General features: G+C 42.3%; 1 protein-coding gene across 1 annotated transcript in view; it reads right to left on the bottom strand.

The window, feature by feature from the left end:
• Positions 1-20,509, bottom strand: part of AP5Z1 (adaptor related protein complex 5 subunit zeta 1) — a 158,093-nt gene that overhangs the window by 116,485 nt on the left and 21,099 nt on the right. Inside the window, exons 3-4 of the mRNA XM_078665012.1 lie at positions 4,226-4,412; positions 3,916-4,060 (exon numbers count right to left, since the gene is read on the bottom strand). Of these exons, the coding sequence (XP_078521138.1) occupies positions 3,916-4,060; positions 4,226-4,412 (332 nt within the window). The remainder of the gene's footprint in view (positions 1-3,915; positions 4,061-4,225; positions 4,413-20,509) is intronic.

Below are 20,509 nucleotides of genomic sequence, written 5' to 3'. Positions count from 1 at the left end.
TGAACAGCTGATGCAACTGTTCTTGTAAATTTTCTATCTGTAGCCTTGCTGCGGGCACCAATTAAGGTGTTGGAGAAGCATGTGAGTGGCATTCTCTCAACACTCTTACAATCCAATAAGATCTTGGAGGCCACTCAGTTGGAGTTCAGACTATGCGCAGCACCAGTCACCTTTGATATCAGTGGTGTATGAGAGAAGTTGTTTTTTAGATGAGGTAGGTGCTGCATCCTCACACTGTTAGTTCTTTCGGCTGCTTTCACCGCCATCTTTCATAGTATACTACTTGACAGGCACTCAGAGATAGGTGTCGGAAGGCATTCCCTACTTTAGGTCAATGTTCATGTCAAATGGCACATGTAAACAGTGAGGATTAACTTAGCCCAGTCCGACATATTTCCAAGAGAACACGAAGTTCCACTGGGGTCGTCCCACTCTTGAAAATATTCATGGCAACAGGTTGATCAAACTGACCTATTCCTTTTGGTTCCATTCTGCAATGCATGCTGATAATACCATTTGATTTTGAGGACGGATGGAGCTCATATGTTTAACAAAATATGGTTTAAAGAATGAATCTCAGCCATAGCAAACTAATGCACTAAAACTCAACTCAGATAAGACGGAGGTTTCTCAATGGTGTACATCCTCAGGGTAGATCTCAATGACAGGTTATCTCTCAAGGCTCAGGTAAATAAAACACAGTCTTAGCGATTTTTCCAACTTACGTGTTTAAGGAAAATCCCCATTTTGACTTTAGAAGAGTAGAAAATTGTTACACATTCTTTAATCCTTTCAAGGTAAGATTATTGTAGAAGCCTCTACTTGACATTTCCAGAGCGGAACGGTCAAAACATCAGACGCTGCAAAACCCTGCGATGCGTTTGGCATTCAGATTTAGAGGAAGGGCATATGCAACTGCATGCAAACAAACTTCATTGGTTTCCTTTTGGGAAATGGATCCTATTTAAGTTCCTGTGTAAGGGTCATCAGATTTTATAAATAAATAAATAAATAGAGAGGAAGTTGTGTTTTATATACCCTTAAGTGCCCTCTTAGCTTAGCCAACGATCATTATCTGGTGATCCCCAAGTTTAAGAAATTACTTTCTAGAAGTCGAGTTTTTAACTATATAACATGACAACACTGGAATGGATTACTATGTGCACTTAAAGAGATATCTTCAATCCTTTCTTTCAGAAAGGCTCTCAAAACCAAGCTTTTTGTTTAACAATGATTTAGAGTTAGTGTGGTGCAGTCCCCTTCTTAGCTCTCAGCGAAAGCATGCTCTTTAAAAGTAGCTGTTCATACGCTACAAGAATCACTCACATAACAAAATAAAACATCAGTTCACTCTGTGGTCATTGTGGGAGAATTTCTCAAAGGAGAGCCAAATCAATATACTTTGCCAGTGCCGTGGAGAATGAAAGAGGTCGGCAGCAAAAAAAGAACTCTTGGTTTCTCATTATATGTGAGGAGGTAGGATGGGTTCCAGGGTTGAAGGCCATATAAATGGCAGCGTATTATGCTCTGTAACTGCAGTAAGCAGGGTTTATAGCTTGGCACCATTCAAGCAAAGGGAGCGCTCCTTCATTCAATGGAACATGTGGTTGAGGTAGAGAGAAATGTTGATTGGACTTTCTGGCTTACTACTTAATCAGAAGTGATTTTTGCATCATAAACCTACATTTAGAAATTCACCTAGTGTCAATCAGGTTATTAGTATCTCTAGCAAGTGGGGAGTCAATTTGTTTGAGGCATGCGGCAAAGCATGACTCCATGAGAGATTTAGAAGCTTTCTTTTTGCGGGCACGACCACAGCCTCTGCTGTCTCAATCAATATGAAGGGGTCTTTCAATGTTGGAGATTATGGGTTTGGGTCAGGGGACAGTTCTGGGGAGTTAGATGGGTACTCTATTTCTTTGACAAGACCATTCGTGCACTGAATGATTTCAACGTTTAGCAGGATTTCTAATGATTCTGAATGGGGTTAGAGAGTGGACACTCTGAAATAGTAGAAGCAAGGGTGCTAACCACTGCTTTGTGATTCAAGGTAGGAATAAGCCTTGAGGGTATTCCCAGGTCTGTGTACATTGATTTTAAGTGGAGTGGGCTCAGCAAATAAAAGGCATGCCAACTGTTTGCAGAGGATAAAGGAATGAGTGCAAGAATGATATTTAGTTTTTAGAACGTAGACTGTTCATTTACATGCAAACAGGTTTATAAGACGCATGATCTGTGCCATAAACTAGTTTGAACTCAAGAGTCAGAAGCAAAAACAAATCTTAACATAGTACAAACCACCCGGATGACGTCCAGCAAAAGGACGAAACGCGTAGGCTGTCAAGATCGTTGTTTAGTGAACATGAAAAAGTCTTGTTGAAATTACTGGACTTAAAGTGAAAAATGTGACTTTACATTTGGAACATGGCCTGTCGATTGTTCTTTGGACATTTGTGAATTAAGGATTGATACAGTGGGTGATACTAAGAAGACGCTCCTTTCACTTAAATTATCATTTGTCTTGCAAAAACAAATCCCTAGTTTTGCTAGCCAGGTGGCCTAATATCAAAAGAGGAGGTTTTAAATGGAGGGAACAATGTGAAGGTGGCAAGGTTTTTGTGCAGAATGGCTGGAGAGGTAGAACACAGCTTCATTGGCAAAATATGAATTACCAGGCTTATAATTCTGTGGATTGCATTTGCCTTCAACCTAACCGGATATTCTGTATTCCGGTCAGCATTACCCTAAGCATTGTGCTGGTCTAGCATCTGGTTCCACTTTCTGTTCAAGCCGGCCAGAGACTGGAAAGTCCACTGATGTGTATATATCCAATGGCAGAAAGCCCTTGATAGTAATGGCAATGATATGAAGGACCCACAGTTTTATTGTATTTTTGTTTACATTTCAATCAGTATTTTTCCACATTTTTTGATTTCTCAGCTCGCAAATATATTTATGCACAATTATTTATTGGCCAGTGAAAAAATAAAGTGGCATCTGGTATATTTCTCAATTCATTCAGCTGATAAAAACACACTCACTTCACTGGTTGTAGGATTTCAATGCAACCAAATGTAAACCTGATAGAACGTGTATACACATGTAGTTATTTAGGCTTCATTTGGGAATCTCATCCCGCCATGTACCTTTCTAGGTACGCAATAAGCACATGCACCTGCCTGGCACTCATAAGTGGTAGCAAATACAGACACTCCAAAGAGGACCTAATTTTTGCTCTTTTCATTTTAGAAATTAAACAAAGAAAGTTACAAACGCTTCTTTCCATTTATATATGTAAGATTCAATAAAAAAGGGGAACTACAATGCTTAATAATAAATTCCATGCTCAACATGTTGTGGCAATGCCTCCTGAAATAACAGGATGTCCTTTGTCTATACAGCAGCAAGCTAGAGAGCACGGACATTCCACCTACAATGCTACAGAATGGCAGATTACACACAAATCCTACATAGTGCTTCTACTCTAGGACGTGCCCGCTCTGACATTTAATAGTGCATGACCAACATTCCCTCACAAACTACGGTTGTAGCACTCTGTAAATGAACAAGTACATTTTTATAGACCTATCTTAAGGAGTAGTCTAATTCATCCCCTCTTAGTCCAGTTTGTCACTTCTCTGGTAATCACTTTGCCTTGTTTTCACTGAGCAATCACTGGAACATTATTTTGGATTCATTTTCATTACTGGAATCAAATCAAATCCGTATTTGTAAAGCTCAACACTGTCCCCTCTAGGGGTATCTGGGTGCTGCACTTAATGCAAGATCACTAAATTTCTAAACGACAATTTCAGGGGCATCTGTGTAATATGCAACATGTAAAACGTTCATGTTTATTAAGCGAGTAGATTTATATCAAGCTCTACCTCCCCGGCTGATTAGATTCCATGTTACCTTCATTCACGCTTGCCGAATTCAGAGTGGTGACCTTTGATAGAACCGGAAGCAGGTATCGTAGACTCTGACCCTCAGGCTGCCGGGCTTCCACGACCTTCACCACACGGTTTCCCACAGCAAATCCTGCATTATCTTTGACACCCTTACAAAATAATAAAAAAAGGAAACAATGCTCAGTCAATGAGTGACAGCACACACATTCAAGAACAGTTACAGCTCTGATTCCACGGCAAGCAAAGATTATGTTGCAAATGCAGCAAAATTACTACCAGCTAGCATGCCTTTCTAACCATTCCTCCCGGATTACCTTGGCAAGCAAAACTGATGTCACTAGGCTCAGGAGCTTGGTGTCAATGACCGGATCGCAGGACAGGCTCACAAGGTCACAGGGTGACATATCCCTCAGGATGGCTGCACACAGCACCTGGATCTGCTCTGGGGACTTTGGCAAACATAGTGTTGCCTGCAAATACTTCACAAACTCTCTGTCCAAACTGCAGGGGGGGGATTAAATAGCAAAAAATCATGTGTACAGGTAAGCCAACATTTAAATTTTGTAAAGACACAAACATGGCAGATAAACTTTAGTTTTGAGGTGCCATCTACAGAGAATTAGGTCAAAAAACGTCCTTTAAAAAAGCACAAGTGTAACTCTGCTTCTATGAAAGCAGCATTTTTGGTTGTGACATTTGCTGATGGGCTTTGTCCAGTAGCCTGGAAATTCTGCACCTACAATTCCACAAAAGGATTTCGACAACTTAAAGCAGGTTAGCAAATTTCCTAGCAGTAGTGGCTGAAAGGAAGGGTCATAAAAAGAAGACAAAACAAAATATCTCTACAGCAGCTTGTTAATATGCCGCCTTAATTGCGCTATACTGCATTAGGAATAGCGCAGACAGAGAGAAACATGGGGAAGTGTTGGAAATTTGCAGTTTCTGCAGGGTCACCCCAGAGGTTTGCCTCCTATTGCTGAACCCATTTTTGTTGGCCACAGGACTCTGCACACTTTATTTCACTTTATTTCACTTTTATTTCAACTCACGGAATACCTGGAAAACCACTCTCTTCTACACAACTCACAATCCGGATTTAGGGCGGGATTCAGCACTGAGACGGCATTGCTGGAAGTATCCGAAACTATTCGGGAATGCGTGGACAGGGGCGAGGAGGCCATGCTGGTCCTCCTCGACCTGTCCGCTGCATTCGATACGGTCTCCCACCCCATCCTCCTTGACCGACTCAAACAGTTAGGCATTGGCGGCACGGCCTTTAGCTGGATCGAGTCCTTCCTTTCAGGAAGAAGTCAGAGAGTTTTGCTGCGGCCTTTTAAATCGGAGGAAAAACCCCTGTCTTGCGGTGTACCACAGGGCTCCGCCCTCAGCCCCCTGTTTTTTAACGCCTATCTTGCCCCACTGGCCAACGTTGTGGAGTCCTACGGAGTCAGGGTGGTCTCCTATGCTGACGATACTCAGCTGGTATTCTCCTTCAGAGACCACTCGGACTCCGCATTCACCAACTTCCGCCAGTGCCTTAACAACATCAGTGTCTGGATGACTGACAACCACCTTAGACTCAATGCAAACAAGACAGAGGTGCTGTTTTTCAACCAGAAAGTCCCCATCCCCTCCTCCTGGTGGTGGCCCACGGCACTTGATCCCGCTCCCTCTCCCGTTCACTCTGCTCGTAACCTGGGTTTTCAGTTTGACGACTCCCTCTCATGCAAAACTCAGGTCAACAAAGTGACCTCTGCCTGCTTCCTGAAGTTGCGCATGATCAAAAAGATACTCCCCTATCTCCCTCTGGATTCCCGCCATACTGTTACCCATGTCCTCATCACATCCCATTTGGACTATGCAAACAGCCTCTATGCTGGTGCCCCCCAATATCTGCTAGATCGACTTCAGATTGTCCAGAATGCGTCGGCCAGATTGATTGGTAACATTCCCTACCGTCAATCAGTATCCGCTTATCGCAAAGAACTTCACTGGCTACCAGTGGCCAGCCGTATTCAGTTCAAGATCCTTACCCTTACCTATCGAGCCATTAATGACCTCGGACCCAACTATCTGAAAAAACGTGTCTCAATATCCCGTTCCATCAGATCCTTGAGATCCAATGACCTCCGCCTCCTGGTCTCTCCCCGTTTTAGACTCTCTAGAATGGGTGGCAGAGGGTTCAGTGTCATTGCGGCAAAACTGTGGAACGCTCTGCCTATCGATCTTAGATTCTGCCCCTCCGAATCCATCTTTCGGGCCAAACTCAAAACTTGGCTCTTCTCTGGACTCTGATTTTATTTTACTGTTCCCTCTCCATGCTCCTTCTTCTCCCCTGGATGATCAGGTTCTAGCGCCGGGACACCCCTTCGGGGGTAGCTGTGCGCTCTACAAATTACATAAAATAAATAAATAAATAAAATTTCTGCTAACCAGTGGTAAAGTGCATGTGCTCTCGCGCTCTAAACATGTTGGGACTGGCATACCCCTAACTAGCACAATTAATTTACTTATATGTCCGTAGTACATGGTACCCACAGCCTAGAAATTAAATTCTAGTAGTGAGCCTGCAGCACTCATTGTGCCACCCACTACAGTAGCACTGTAAAACATGTCTCCACTTCTGCTATTACAGCCTCGGTGTGCAGTTTTAAAATGCCATTTTGACCTCACAAAACAAACCTTTCACCAGGACTATATCTTCCTTTTTAATACGCATAAAACAGCCCTAAGGTTGGCTCTAAATGCCCATACATTAGAGTACCAAGTATTTAAAAGTATGAAAGGTATATTTAGTGTTTTAGATGGCCTGGTAGTGAAAAACGTTTATCACAGTAAGGCTGGCTTTCCCATAGGTTAGCGCTTTTTTCCCCACTAGTACAGTTAATAAGTGGTAAAATAATTGGGGAGTAGCTAGAAAGATGGTTTAAGGGCTCCTTTTAAGAGTCATTTAAAATTCAATGTAATGGTCAAGTCAAATTTTATTTCACTAGTTTGGAAATAACACTTTTAGAAAGTTGTCATTTTCCTGCCTAAAAACAAAAGGCTTTCCTGCCAGTGTCCATCTGTCACCTGATCCTTGATGGCTCCCCTGTGGTGAAATGTGCATTTCTCCCAGATATTGGACAAAGGGCCGGGGACACCCTCCTTGACAAGGTGGACTCTGGGGCTGTGCCCAGCTCCTGCCTACACTTCAAAAGATGCCTACTGTGTCACAAGCAGATGAAGCTCACACCTAGGCCTGCGTCCGCTCTAGTCAGGCTGGCATCAAACTCTGTGAGGGTATAGGAACTGACCAGAACTGGTTTACGGGGTGGACAATGACTTGCCCTCTACTCACAGGCTGACACTGGGCATAAAAGGGAACCCAACAGACTTCTCCTCCGATCACTTCTGGACCTGTGGAAGAACAGAAGAGGATTGGACGTGCTATTTGTGCCCTGAGAAGAGGCCTTAAGACTGAACCTGCTCTTCCTGTTGTACCCAGGACAAGGAAGTGGACTCCAAGAGTCATAAAGCTGATCTCCTGATAAGGGACACAACAAGCTTCAAGAGGCCTTTTCCTGCAACTGCACGCTGACTAGTGGCAACTTGACCAGGCTGTCCTGTTGGCCTCTGCCCGACACCCATAAGTCTCTAAGTGCCTTTCCTGAGGTCCTGGGAGCTTTGAAAGTGTATTCCTGGGATGGACTAGGACATAAAGACTAAAATTAGAAGACAAAACCTTTGACAAGGACGAACCTAGTTAGTGTACAAGACACACGTGTCCTCACAGTCAACATCAAACTGCACTTCAGTCCCGTTCTACCGCGATCACTGACTATAATTAGCAATTAGTGATTCTGGGCGCTATTGCTGCTGAAATGTTTGTTTTAAATCATCTGTTTGCCTTTATTAGATATTTTTCATTTTGTTAATTCAATTGCACCAATTTGTTTTGGAACTTTTATTGTTTTGCACTTTGATTTTAGCACTGTAATGGTACAGCATAAATACTTTATACATTGCCTCTAAGTGAAGCCCGACTGCACTGTGTAATAGTTATCAGGGAGTTGAGCTCAGGTTAATTTATTGACTTTGAGGGTTCGCCCTGACAAGGATTGTGCTCATTATCTGAGGTGGGTCCCTAACCACCCCCCCCCCACCCGCCCCACCTCCCCGTCTAACAGCATTGTGATGTATTCCTATAGGTTCTGTATCGATCCCCCTATTCCTGACCCTATTCTGGTTAACAAACTAACAAGTTAACTAGCAGCCATCCCATGAGGCAGAAAACCCCCATGATGCAGGAACTGTTATCTGATAAAGCCACACTACGGCACAGGAACGTGTTATCTGATTAAGTCATAACGCTTGCCATCTAATTAGACAAGCGATATTCCTCCAGCCCCTGATAAGGCATACGGAGTTCTCAAAACAAATCAAACCTATGACAGACCTGGGAAAAACCCTGCGGCCATTGTTTTGATTTCACCGAGAACTTCAGCAAAAGAATGTGCTAACGACCAGGTCGTATGACATCCTTATTGACGTATCTATGTCCATCCTTACGTCAATCTCGGCACCTTAAAGGTATAAATATTACCGATATTGCCCTATGCAAACACACGCGGTGGTGACGAGATCGGAGCAGCCAGACTTGCCGAAGCCCAGAGCAGAGCAGACCCCGCTGGCGCAGCCCCGCCTTTCCTGACGCGCTGAGAACGAGACGCTGCTTTCTCCTGCCGAGAAATCCAGCTCCGGCGCTTCCGGGTAGCCCTCGCAGGCAGCCTGGAATATCGAGACCAGAGACGAGAGATACCATCCCTCATCCATCCTAGATTCCAGGTACAGAACTGAATAACCCCTCACAGAGAATTCTTTAGTCATTCACTTGGCAAAACAAACTTAACTTAAACTGTAACTTTCTATTCCCGCCCACGCATTAGACTCAGGTCAGGTACACGGGGTAGGCGTAGTTAGAAACACCAGTTGAGTACGATTAGTCAAATGTATATATATGTATGTAATATATCTTCTTCATTTTAAACCTTCATATGGCTTAGAAACCATATCAATGTTTTTACAGTATTATTTTATACTTCTGCTTTTAATGTATGCACTTTACTTAACCATAAGTATTGCAATAATATCGATCCATTTCTCTTGTATGAGAAAAGAGACTGATCAATAAATAACATCTTTTATTGAACACGCCCGTCTCTTCCTTTTCTCTACAATCTGATGAGACTAAGAATGCACGTACTGTGAGTAAAATAAATTGCCTTTTGTTTTCACACGACTCTCGAGATACACTCTTGATTAGGGGAGAGAAAAGTTGTCTTGTTCTATGGTTGTCAGAAACTAAATCCCTTCTTGTCTATCCAGGGAGGTTCAACTCCTCCTTGCCTATTCGAGAAAGTTTCTAGTGAACTCTGAGCTAGCTGGCAAAACCCAAAACTTTAAGTCTAATATCGACAGTAGTAGACCTAGTTAACGTCTGGTCTAGGCCTATACTATTGAAGGTATTATTCCAATGCGCAGAGCCTATTGGGATAATAGGAACTACACTACATGGCGCCCAACGCGTTTGGAAGGGCGATAAAATTAACGTAAGACATTTAGAGTAACTCAGTCGTGCTTTCTCACTCAGACCCCTTTTTTCCCATAATACTCCAAAGACGTCTGGAGTGGGCGAAAGGTAATATCCGCCAAACCTCGCAGGTGGAAACTCCTATGTATGGTACTTGGTTTAGTCAACGTTGAAGGATAAACCGTTCCAAAATATTGTGCATCTAATCTTTGTTTCCACAAGAAACCTGATCTGCAAACAAACAAAGTAACCATCCTGTCGGTAAAATGGTAGACAGTGATGATGAAAGAGAGGCAGTTAGATTAGCAACTGAACTCGCAGCAGATGATACTGCACTGCAAGAAGCAGACCAGGATATAATACTCATCCCGGTCATCAAAAGGAAATCTATAACCTTAAAACTTATAGAAAATGGACTGACACCTAGAGGTGGTACAGTCATATTCGTAATTGAGGCACACGAATATCGGCAGACAGAGGTATACTATTCATGGATACATTTTCCAGCAGCAAATGCTGTAACAAAGTACTTCCACTATTACAAAACAGAGGAACCTCCTGAAGACTATACTCCTTTCGAGGAGGTGGAAGTACCACTTAAATTTCAAGAGCACCTGCTCTTATTTAATGGCGCCCTAAAACATAATAATCACATCACCAGGCTCGGTCCTTTAGGTAGACCAGGAGCAACGTGGCCGGTCCTAGCCGGATACACACCACATCCAGAGTTCGAAAGAATGCCTGCAGCAGATCTTTTAGTACAACTAAAACAATTAATAAAGATACATAGACAATTAGTCCAATATGTGATGCGGACTTCAACAATTCAGCCAGCAATTAAAATTCCACAGCTGACCCCTCACCAGGGGAACACAAATAAAATTACACCACAGAACATACAATCCTGCCTAGGTAAAGTACCAGCTAAACGGGAACAAATACCATTCTGGTTAGCACAAAAAATCACCCAAATAGAGGCTGTGTTTACAGACACCACCCCGTTAGAAAAACACAGGATTCTGACTATCTGTCTTCCAATGGGAATCGCACCACACATTGAGGACTGTGACACTTGGGGTACAGTCTTTGCTTCCATCTACACAAAAACGCACGGTGTTCCATCCATTTCGGTAATACCAGAGGTGCTAAAACAAATTCAAGACGAATATGGTCCAGAGCCCGCTTTAACTCTTGGTATGAAATTACTAAAAGACTTCAAGCAGGTATCGGCTATATTATTAGCCGACATAAAGGGAGAAGCAGCAAACGTGGCGATCCGCCAGAGGTTAAAGGAGACAGATATAGCAGACCAACCAGCTGAAATTGCCAGAATTATAGAAAAATCCTATGAGGAACTAGGTAGAGATAGTTTAGGTGGAATACCAGTAAGACCACAACTGATTGAAAGTCCTGAAAAATATTTTTTAATAATAATTCAACATCACAAAAAAAGAGCTGGGATGGAAACAAACAATCCAATCCTAAAGAAAAGAAATTCCAGTCCAGAGGAAGGTCTCCTCGGCGGAGAGAAAAATCTCCGAACCAAAGACACAGGTCACCCCAAAGTGACCCCTCTGGGAAAAGATATAACCTTAGAAATAGGGATAATATAAAGAAGCCTGATAGATATCAAGACATTGATACACGTCCCTCTCAATCTTTTCAGACTTCCTCGCAGAAATCGGAAAGAAGAGGACGATCAGAACAAAGAGAAGAGCACGCCAAGTCCAAAGACAAGGAACCTGCTCAGCTAAAAAAGAAATTACAATTTCCAAAAAAGAAGGTAGCTAGTATCAAGGTAGTCAACAATGCCGAGAATACTGAGGACACAACTGAAAAACGGAGAATGGGCTCAGACAATGCTAGACAGCGCAGCAGAAGTGAGCATAGCTCGCAAAGTCCTTATGAATCATCTGGAGACAGTGGACACGAATGAATATCTTCAAGTGGAAACTGCAGACACCAGAGTTAGCAAACCTCACAAAATATATGAAATAACTTTACGTATAGAGGGGGATAAGACTAGAAAAATAAGGGGACTATTTTGGGATAATCTCTCCAAGGGCTATGACATCCTTCTAGCTGAAAAAGACTGGCCACCAGAGTTTGTCAGGGAGTGCCCTCATGGCGAAGAAATAATTATGCCTGCCTTCTCAAATCACATCCCAATTCATAAAAAATACACACTTGCTAGAAAGTGGGCAGTAGCCCTAGCTCCTGCTTTATATAAAAATCATGTAGGATGGGATGAGGACTCTCGTCCTCACAAAATCCAGTTAAAATCACAACCTACTGCACAAAGGCAGTACCCAATTAAGCAAGAAGCTAGAAAACAGGTAAAAGAAATCCTAGATCAGCTAGAATACCAGGGGGTGATTGAAACTTGCACCTCACAAATGAACAACCCTTTGTTTCCGGTCTCCAAACCAGACAATTCATATCGTCTAGTTTTGGATTACCGACACCTTAACTCATGTTGCAAAACTTTTGCAGTGCAAAACTCGCATAGTGCTGCACTATGAATAACATAGTGCGCAAAAAATACAAAACAACATTAGACATCTCTAATGGATTCTTTTGTCAAAACATAGCACCAGAGAGCAGATATTTGTCTGCATTCTCAATAAATGGCACTCAAAAACAATTCTGTCGGTTAGCCCAGGGGTACAAGAACAGCCCGGGAGTATTCTCAGCGAGAGTAACGGAATTACTACAAACATATGACGACGAAGCATTATCATATGTCGACGACATATACTTAACAGATGATGACTTGGAGACTCACTTGAAGAGAGTGAACACCATAATACTTGGGTTCGCAGCAGAGGGTTACAAATTCAACTTTAAAAAATCCAGAATTGCCCATCTAACAGTCCTGTTCTTAGGATATGAATTATCAAGTGAAGGCAAAAGCCTGGCTGACAATTTTCTAGAGAAATGTGCCGTACTCCAAGCACCTAGAACACTAAAAAACCTACAGTCAATTCTAGGCTTCCTAAATTTCGGAAGAACATACATTGCAAATTACGCAGAAAGGGTCAAACGCCTTTATGATCTAATAAAACCAGATTTTAAAAAAAACAATTGGACTCAAATACACACAGAAATTTTGAGATCCTTACAAACAGACATGCTAATTAAAACAAAATTAGAAACACGTGACAACACACGCAATCTTGTGATTCGAGTCATCCCAGGAAGATGCGGATTCACATACCTGACCTCTAATGAGGGAGAAAAGGTACCAATTGCATTCAAATCACACTTGTACACAGAAGCTGAAAAGAAATTCAGCATTAAAGAAAACATTATTCATGCAGTTCAAACCGCAATAGCTAGAGAAAAAGATCAAGCGGACGGTAGACACATCACAGTCAGAACAGCAGAATCAGCCTTTGAGGCATTAACAACCCCGGGTAATTTACCAACAACAACATTGAATCCGGAATGGATACAATGGGTGAATTCAATTACAACGGACAAAGTATACTACTACTTTGATCCAGAACTAAAGGAATTGAAAAATCTAGAATATGAAAGAACATTCCCTCTGCCAATCGACATTCTGCCCTTACGACAATACGCATGTGTAATCTATACAGACGGACAGGCTCAACCCTCCGTTTGGGGAGAACAAGCATACAACCCCACATGTGAGATTACAAAAGAAGTGTGGCGCAGAGGTAAACTAAAACCTCTATTAACAAAAACACACTCAGTAGAAACTAATTCAGAACAACAAACTGAAATAATAGCATTGAAAATGGCGCTAGATAATGCGGATCGCGAATTCCCGACACTTATAGTGTCCGATTCATATTACTGCATCAAATCATATAACAACGATTTGCAGACATGGATTCAAAACGGTTACAAAGATGACACAGGTGCAACAATAAAGCAGAAACTGCTCTGGGAACAAATAGCTCTTTTACAAAAAGAACTACCAAAGACTCACGTGACACACTCACTGAGTCATCAGCGTGATGGCGTTCACGTTGCAGGGAATTCATTGGCTGAAACAGCCACAGCGGTAGCAACTAAATCGGCTTCCGTAGTTCGGAAAAAGCGTACAGTGAAGTATATTGACGGTGAAACAGTGCTGGCGGTGAAAACGTCATCAAAAGGCGACTGCTCAGCGCTACCGATCAACTATCCACTCAATTATACATACATAATCGATGCAAACTCCGTCCCTTTTGCTCGAATCCCTGGAGTGGGGGATAGAGTGATTCCAAACATGGACAGGAGAAACTTGTTAATCGCAGACGCACATATGGGCGAGGGTCTCAGACACCTCAAACTGAAAGATTCTCTGGAAGAACTACAATCAAGGTACTGGTGGCCAGGCATGAGCCTGCATCATACCATTTTTGTAAAGAAATGCCCAAACTGTAACAGGAATCGCAGTGGTGAGAGACACGGTGTAATACCGTGTCGTTACACTCCAGAAAAAATCAACAGTAAAAAGCAAGGCTTGCGATTAACATATACAGGCTAGTTTCCACTTATAATGTAGATCAACAGCACTCGGCTGACGTCTGGACTGTTATACAAAGATTTGCGAGTCTAAATGGCATATACGCTAAGAGCATGCTACGTTTGACCATTGTTTTCACTCTAGCCCTCCAGCCTGAGGGAAACATGGCCAAATGAGCATAGCACAGCGGGAATCTTCTCACTTCCTTCCTGAGGGATACGGGATGGTGTAAAGAAAAAACCAAGGCATAAAGCAATCTATAACGGAAAGGATATTAGGTTCGGGAGCTGGGTGGGTCAAACATCTAATAAGTGTCCAACGTAGTCTAAATAACCTGCCAAGAAATTCTCTGAAGGGATTCAGTCCGTACGAATTATTATTTGGAACTAGGATGTTAATCTCTGACCTTGACAGTCAGACTTCAGTGGCAAAGGAAAAAAGCTTTGATATCAAAGATCGTTTGGCTATTTTACAGGACTTAAACGAAACAAGAAAAGACCTGAGCAACATAAAGTTGAAACAGCAGCCAACAGCCACTGAAGAACCACCACCTGTCCCAGCAAGACCTGTCTGGATTCCAAAAGTCGGGGATCTAGTCAGAGAAAAGATCGCGGTAAAGAAGGAATTTGGGCCTTCTTACAGAAAAGCAGTTCCTGTCTTGTCTGTCAACGGGACAAGATCAGTAGTACTACCGCCGCTTGCTGGTAAAAAGGAGAACCGAGTTGTATCCATCAACCTGGTAAAACCACAATCATGTGGCCGATAACAAATAGTAGGCCAAGTGGACTCCCGATAAGTAGCAGAACACCAAGGTTTGCTACCAGTACAGAGGTCCTAACAAAGAGGCTAATCACATTCGAAACGCCTAAAGAAGAACGACAAGGACTATGCAACAATGCAATGGAACTTAGACCTCTGAACACCCAAATAAAAACATTTAGCAGAGACACACCAACCTATAATGAAGTAACAAACGACTATGCAAGAAACAGTAATCCTGAAGCAATTGGAACAATTGACAGAACTGCATCCGGCTACTTCATAAACTTCGATGATTCCTCCGAGGACTTCACTAAATCAAAAACACAGCCATCATCAAAAACCTTTAAAGATAAAGCTAAAGAACTTTTGAAACAACTGAAAGAAACATATCTGATTTCTCCATGGATTGAATTTTGGGTGGGTTTTGGTGCATTTATCCTCATACTTTGGCTCATCATGATACTAACTTTGGGACGCTTCATTGAGGGAAAATATGCTAAAATGGACACAGCAAGTCAGAAAATCAACTTGATCCTCAAACCACACACATCTTCACACGTCGAGAAAAGAGAACTTTCTTCAGTCAACTTCACAGCCAATCCTATACCGGGTGGGGTAGCATGGGACAACACTGACTACGAAATCTATGGTCCGGTTGAAATCCTGAAATATCCACACCAAATTAAAATCTCATTGAGTGACTTCGTAAAACCAAGCACAAGAGACTCCAGCGGATCCAGAACGCCTCAGCCAGACTCATCCTCGACATCCCACGAACCAGCCACATCACCGGACATCTGAGAGACCTCCACTGGCTCCCCGTCAACAAAAGAATCACCTTCCGCCTCCTCACCCACGCACACAAAGCCCTACACGACCAGGGTCCGAGCTACCTCAACAGCCGAATCAACTTCTACGCGCCCAACCGCCACCTCCGATCAGCCAACCACGCCCTCGCCGCCGTCCCCCGCATCCGAAGAGCGACTACGGGAGGAAGGTCCTTCTCCTACCTGGCCGCCAAGACCTGGAACTCCCTCCCGACCGACCTGCGCCTGACCCAAGACCACCTCGCCTTCAGGAAGAAGCTGAAGACCTGGCTGTTCGAGCAGTAGCGGCACCCCCCAGCGCCTTGAGACCCTACGGGTAGGTAGCGCGCTATATAAGTGTCACTGATTGATTTGCTGATGATTGGGACTTTGAAAGTATAAACAATATGATGTCTGACTTAGTGATGTCTGCTAAATTTACCAAACATGATTATTTGCAGGGTTCGACAAATTATGATAGTATGTACTGTTATAACCACTATGGTAACCATTTTCTACATAGATCTGCACAACCTAGAAATGTTTTAAATTATAATCAATGGGAACATTGTGCAACCCCTCCAAAAGGAAGCTCAAGAACCATTTACGACAAATATTCATACTTTTCAGGATTTAACATAAGTAATGCTGAAACATTTTATTTTAAATTGTCAAATAAGACAGGGACAAAGACCATGATAACCAACACAAAATTGATATATTCAGACTCATTCTTTGAACAAATGAATACTTTTGGTTTTGATTATTGGGACAAAAATGTTGAATTGAAAAGTGTTTGGGGCACAAAAGAATGGCAAGTACAGGGTATAGAATCTTTGTTTAGAGCCTGCATGATCCCAGAACAAATTATATTTTTAAATGACACTGTTCAACAAACTACCTGTCTTGGCTTAGCCAAAATCAAAGACTTAAATAAACCGTCTATTCCAAAACCAACAATGAACAGCAATAGCTCCACAGATGAAGAGATAGACGTAAATTATGTATTAAACCAAAACAGAACACATCCAGATTGGAAACAGTGGTTGATCTGGCCCACAGATACTAATAACTGTCAAGACAGATTCCTGAACAAAACACAGGGGTTGAAAATGACCAGGCCAGACCCTAGATATCCCCAAAGACATCACCCAGGGATAATAACCACCTACAGTGTGGGCAAATTATGCCTTCAATGGCTACAAACTTCCACACTGGCAGAAATTAAGCAACACCTAACTTTACTTACTGATGGTGCTGACTTGCGTGATTTCACTATGGGACCACGCAAACAGCGTCAAAAGCGTTTCATAGCAGCCTCTGTATATGCAGCATACAATGAGGCCTGGAAGGTTACTCAAATTGAGACAGCAGAAAGAATACGGGAAATTGACCGTATTAATTTGGAAAAATCACTTTCTGTAGTGGACAATGGGTTAATGACTCTGTCCTCCAGAATTTTTTCTCTGGACAGCATTGTGTCTTCAGCAATCGACATAATATCGCAAGACTTACTGTTGTTACAACACGGTCAGTCTCAATTGCGCTCTATTGTACAGCTTGGCTGGACGTTACAAAATTTGCGTTCAGGCTATGTGCCTTGGCGTTTAATCAACACAACGTCACTATTCAATATCTTTAACCTTACTGATAAACAAATCAGTATGGCCCAGAAGGGTGCTGATTATACAATCCTGAGCATTGAGAAACTCGAGAGATTACCAGTGACAATGTCAGAACGACCTGTCAGTGAATGGATAATACATGGGATAATTAATATTCCTATATCAACCTTCAGGTTTCAATACTGCCAAAAATATATACAGGCTGGCATGTACGAAAAATTGGGAAAAGGATACATTAAAACAACATGGAACCTGCCCTATTCACATGCATGTGTCAGTAATAAAGGACAGAAAGTGTTTCTTAGTGGCAATAATTGTGCGATGTCACTAAGCGGTACACTTCTGTGTAACGGAATTAGTTTGCATGGAGCCTGTGAAGGGAACTCAAATAACCTTTCATGTCACCAGCTAGGCACACCTGCTACAGAGATAGAACCATTCTTTCAAAGACTCTATAATGGGAGTTACATTCTAATTGTGGACCGCAGATGCTGTAGTCTTATGCCCGGGACTCCTTATCTCGTAACTACGACTGCGAAGGTCAAGTGCTGTGGACGCTTATTGTTCCCCAGCTCCTTTCCAGACAGGGAGGCAAGGGCATGGCCCAACTTGAAAATTACTTCTATTCGAATAGATACTTTAAGCAGAATGAAAACAGTGCTTCTTCAGACGCCGACAAGGCTCACGTCATCAAAAGAAACGTATGATCTCCTAGTCGCAAGGACGACTGCAGAGATACATTCATTGTTATCGACTAATTCCCCCATACATTTCGCAGAAATCCTGAATGAAATCTTAAATATTTCTGATACCAGTGGAGTCTCAAAAGTATTTAAGACAGTATTTTCGATGGCATTAACACCATTCAAAGCCATACTGGGTATTTTTCCAGATTTCGTCCATTCGATTTTTGGCGGACTTCCCCTCATTTTAGGACTAATTGCAGGAATCCTATTCTTAGTCTTTATATTTCGTTATGGCAAACCATGTCACAGACAAAACACCTGCGACAAGGGAAGAAACAATCCTAGCCATTGGATACCGCGACCGGATATCAAAAATCCTGGGACTACCCCGGCTTAGAGACCTGAACATGACTTGGTTTCTTTCATTTCGACCAATGTGGCATCGATGTGTTTTACCTGTATTAAGGTGCCTGCTATGCGGAGAAGAATGCGTGTTAGACACCTGTCTGACGCTACAATCGGATGCGCCAATGGATGCAGAAACATTGTGGAGTCCAACAAAGGCTCATGCTTTGTGCTGCCCTCAACGGCTACCAATCCTGATGACGGCATTCGTGGAAGCTTCACCACTACGATTAAGGGGTAGTGAGGTTCAAAATGAAAGCAGCATCGATCAGGTACGACCTTCTGTCAGCAATCCAAATCAGAATGTCAATGGAGACAATCATGCGCACGAATGCATGGTTACACCTATTTCCGAGTTAGTGGAACTCTCCCAGGAAGCTGTTGACAACTTTTTCGAGAGTCTAAATGATATGATGTTCTCACCAGAGCAGAAATAGAGACTTTTGAGCAAGCTCGTACACGGCGTTCCCTGAATTTGGCCTTCAACTAGAATAGCAAAATACCATGAACAATTTTCCCTCCAGTTCACGGACAGCAAATTTTTTTCAAGCAGCCCCAAAATATTTTTACGATTTTCGGGACACTTATTTTCTGCTTAAAGTAAGAACTATTCTTAGAGAACTAAGATTTCTACTTTTAGATAGCTTATAGACATTAGCTGCCCGCTGGTATGTTCATAATTATTTTATTCTGTGATGGAATGGTCTCGGAACTTTTTTCTGTATTAAGAGCCATTTCATGTGTAAATTCTCATATACCATTTAGCAATAATGTATACAAATGCGTGATTACTTTAGCATTATTTCACAGCTTGAGTGCATACAATACATGTAAATGCTTTTTTTTCCGTATATTTGATAATTTCAGAATGCATTTATGTATTTTGGGGTGGTAAGGTATACACGATACTCTACAGTATGTTTTACTATGCATAGATTAGTAAATATGTCCATAGTTAGCGTGGAGTGGGTGTGATGTATTCCTATAGGTTCTGTATCGATCCCCCTATTCCTGACCCTATTCTGGTTAACAAACTAACAAGTTAACTAGCAGCCATCCCATGAGGCAGAAAACCCCCATGATGCAGGAACCGTTATCTGATAAAGCCACACTACGGCACAGGAACGTGTTATCTGATTAAGTCATAACGCTTGCCATCTAATTAGACAAGCAATATTCCTCCAGCCCCTGATAAGGCATACGGAGTTCTCAAAACAAATCAAACCTATGACAGACCTGGGAAAAACCCTGCGGCCATTGTTTTGATTTCACCGAGAACTTCAGCAAAAGAATGTGCTAACGACCAGGTCGTATGACATCCTTATTGACGTATCTATGTCCATCCTTACGTCAATCTCGGCACCTTAAAGGTATAAATATTACCGATATTGTCCTATGCAAACACACGCGGTGGTGACGAGATCGGAGCAGCCAGACTTGCCGAAGCCCAGAGCAGAGCAGACCCCGCTGGCGCAGCCCCGCCTTTCCTGACGCGCTGAGAACGAGACGCTGCTTTCTCCTGCCGAGAAATCCAGCTCCGGCGCTTCCGGGTAGCCCTCGCAGGCAGCCTGGAATATCGAGACCAGAGACGAGAGATACCATCCCTCATCCATCCTAGATTCCAGGTACAGAACTGAATAACCCCTCACAGAGAATTCTTTAGTCATTCACTTGGCAAAACAAACTTAACTTAAACTGTAACTTTCTATTCCCGCCCACGCATTAGACTCAGGTCAGGTACACGGGGTAGGCGTAGTTAGAAACACCAGTTGAGTACGATTAGTCAAATGTATATATATGTATGTAATATATCTTCTTCATTTTAAACCTTCATATGGCTTAGAAACCATATCAATGTTTTTACAGTATTATTTTATACTTCTGCTTTTAATGTATGCACTTTACTTAACCATAAGTATTGCAATAATATCGATCCATTTCTCTTGTATGAGAAAAGAGACTGATCAATAAATAACATCTTTTATTGAACACGCCCGTCTCTTCCTTTTCTCTACAATCTGATGAGACTAAGAATGCACATACTGACTGAGTAAAATAAATTGCCTTTTGTTTTCACACGACTCTCGAGATACACTCTTGATTAGGGGAGAGCAAAGTTGTCATGTTCTATGGTTGTCAGAAACTAAATCCCTTCTTGTCTATCCAGGGAGGTTCAACTCCTCCTTGCCTATTCGAGAAAGTTTCTAGTGAACTCTGAGCTAGCTGGCAAAACCCAAAACTTTAAGTCTAATATCGACAGTA

This window comes from Lissotriton helveticus, chromosome 10, assembly GCF_964261635.1.
Source record: "Lissotriton helveticus chromosome 10, aLisHel1.1, whole genome shotgun sequence".
Taxonomy (NCBI): domain Eukaryota; kingdom Metazoa; phylum Chordata; class Amphibia; order Caudata; family Salamandridae; genus Lissotriton; species Lissotriton helveticus.
This window is presented reverse-complemented; position numbering and strand designations above follow the sequence as displayed.